The sequence below is a fragment of the Ochotona princeps genome, chromosome 4, assembly GCF_030435755.1.
Source record: "Ochotona princeps isolate mOchPri1 chromosome 4, mOchPri1.hap1, whole genome shotgun sequence".
NCBI classification, from domain to species: domain Eukaryota; kingdom Metazoa; phylum Chordata; class Mammalia; order Lagomorpha; family Ochotonidae; genus Ochotona; species Ochotona princeps.
The window spans coordinates 10,842,935-10,845,401 of record NC_080835.1 but is presented as its reverse complement, the minus strand read 5'-3'; the positions used below and the strand labels follow the sequence as shown (position 1 = coordinate 10,845,401).

The 2,467-nt window shown below is 40.7% G+C and overlaps 1 protein-coding gene across 1 annotated transcript; it reads right to left on the bottom strand.

Annotated features, from left to right (window-relative positions):
* Positions 1–1,139: 1,139 nt before the first annotated feature.
* LOC101518786 (olfactory receptor 5A2) lies at positions 1,140–2,170 on the bottom strand. The gene has a single exon (XM_004585482.2). It carries the CDS (start codon positions 2,097–2,099, stop codon positions 1,140–1,142), a length of 960 nt encoding a protein of 319 aa, XP_004585539.2. The 5' UTR covers positions 2,100–2,170.
* Between the last annotated feature and the right edge of the window lie 297 nt (positions 2,171–2,467).

Sequence of the window (2,467 nt, the reverse complement as noted above, 5' to 3'; positions counted from 1 at the left end):
AACTTAAAACAAATTAAATTGTTCAATTGCATAATTTTCTTCTTATATTGCCAATAGACTTCTGAAGGATAAAAAAGAGTAAGTAGCTAAAGAGAGTTGGAACTTTGATTTCCAGACACATTGAATAGTCTGAATATTTGCTCCCTGGCATCACATTGGAGGTGATAGCAAGGACAATGATTTCAACTCATTTTTGGTTCAATGAGGCTGTCAGGGTAAGGCAGCCTTCGTATCGGTTATGTAGGATCACCACAAATCTGTAAATATTGCCTAAAGTCTTCAGTCTTCTAGACAAAGGACAGACAAAGCCACTGAATAAGACAGGTTTTAACGATTTTTTGAAAATACCTAAACTTAGACCCTAATGTCAGTGAGCTTACCGCTCAGATTTTCCTATTTGCCAAATATTTAAAACACCAACTTCGATTCCTTGGCTTGGCTGACTCTGTACTCACCACAAATCTAACAAATGCAGGATCTTTCCTCCCAAATGAGAATTTGCTCCTCTTTAGATTGCTAAAAAAGAAAATCTGAGTATTGGCTACACAAATGTTTCTTTGGACTTAATCAATACTTCTTTAGTTTTATATAAATGTCTTCAGAGTAACTTTCAGTATATCTAATTTAACTGGTCTAGAGTTATTCTTTCATTGAGGACAAAATCAGAATTCCTGCCAAAATTCTCAAACAGAGCAGGGTCCTTATGCATTCAAAGAAACTATTCGAGAACTTCAGACGAGAGAAAGGCAACTGTGTCTAGAGAAAGCATCTCAGTCTTAAAGTTAAAATGCTGGGTGGTGCCTTCAGAATCAGCACCCCAAATGTTAAACTAACTTATCCAATGAGTTTCCTCATATGGATACTAAATCTTGTTTTCATGTTCTAGGATTTCTTTTTAACATAATGAAATTTTGTGCTAAATTTTGCAAAATCTCAATCTATATAGTACTATTTAATCTAGAAGCCTACAACAGTCACATTGTTTTATTTCACCAAGAAATAAACTGGCGAATGGAATCTTATAGAGGGGGAGTGATTCTGATCCATAGAGATCATCAGATACATCAATTAATCCAGACCCACGTGAATGTCGGTGTCACTGACCCAGCCCACAGCTTCACGTGAGCATCTGCCTAGGGTCAACTCAAAGGAATGCCCACAAGAAAGCCTGTGTCCTTTCGCATCACTTTCCACAGGGAATTTTTAATCTCCTTATTCCTAAAACTGTAGATGATGGGATTTACCATGGGGATCAACACAGCATAGAATATAGACACTACTTTGTCCCGGTTTAGGGAGTAGCTGGAACTAGGTCTCATGTACATGAAGAGGCCAGAACCATAGAAGAGGGTCACAGCTGTCAGATGAGTGGCACAGGTGTTAAAGGCCTTGTTCCTTCCTGGAGCTGACCTGATCTTCAGAACAGCAGCAACAATGTAACCATAAGAGATAAGGATTACCAGGACAGACACCACTCCGACAGCAACACCCACAAGAAAGGTTACCACCTGGCTGCTGGAGGTATCAGAGCATGATAAAGCCAAGATGGGTGGCAGGTCACAAAAGAAGTGATTGATTATGTTGGGCCCACAAAAGTCATGCTGATAGATGGAGAATGTTTCAATCAAAGAACTAAGGAACCCCCCTGCATAGGCACCTGCCACCATCTTTAAACAAAGTGCCTGGGACATCAGGGTTGCATATAACAATGGGTTGCAGATGGCAGCATATCGGTCATAGGCCATGGCCGCCAAGAGGAGGCACTCAGTCAACCCCATTCCACAGAACACAAAGTACTGTGTGGCACACCCAGTAAAGGAAATCACCTTCTGCTCTGTGATGATGTCAGAAAGCATCTTGGGGGTGGTGGAGGAGGCATAGCAGATGTCCAAGAAGGAAAGATTACTGAGAAAGAAATACATGGGTGTGTGCAGGTGACAGTCCATCCTGATAAGGATGATCAGGCTCAGGTTCCAAGCTAGAGTCAGGAGGTAGATCCCCAGAAAAAACGCAAAAAGGAGAATCTTCATTTGAGGATGATCTGAAAATCCCAGAAGGATGAATTTTGTCACAACTGTGTTATTCCTTCCTACAGCCATAGAACTGCTCGCAGCATAGAAAGAAGAAGCAATCCTGTGGTCAAACAGATCGCATTATTATCATAGGAGTGGACATTAGATCATACTAATAGTTAACACCCAATTAAAATGTCAGCCACGTTCTATGCAAAACCTCCTCAGAGGAAGGTTTTTATCAACTTGTGATCATTTTTTGACACTCTGAGATCTGCATGCCACCTACCTTGTTGACTAAAGTAGATTCAGTCTAACAGAGGAGCCAGCCAGTTAGAATAAGAAGCCTGATTCCTGCTTCAGCTTCATTCCTGACTTGAAGGACTATGGATAAGTCACATTACCTCTCATTTTCTCGAATGTAAAATGAGAATGCTGAATCAGCAGATGTTCAA

Bases quoted from the DNA above. Each gene is read 5' to 3' on its own strand.
- LOC101518786 (XM_004585482.2), bottom strand. From the start codon at position 2,099: ATGGCTGTAGGAAGGAATAACACAGTTGTGACAAAATTCATCCTTCTG.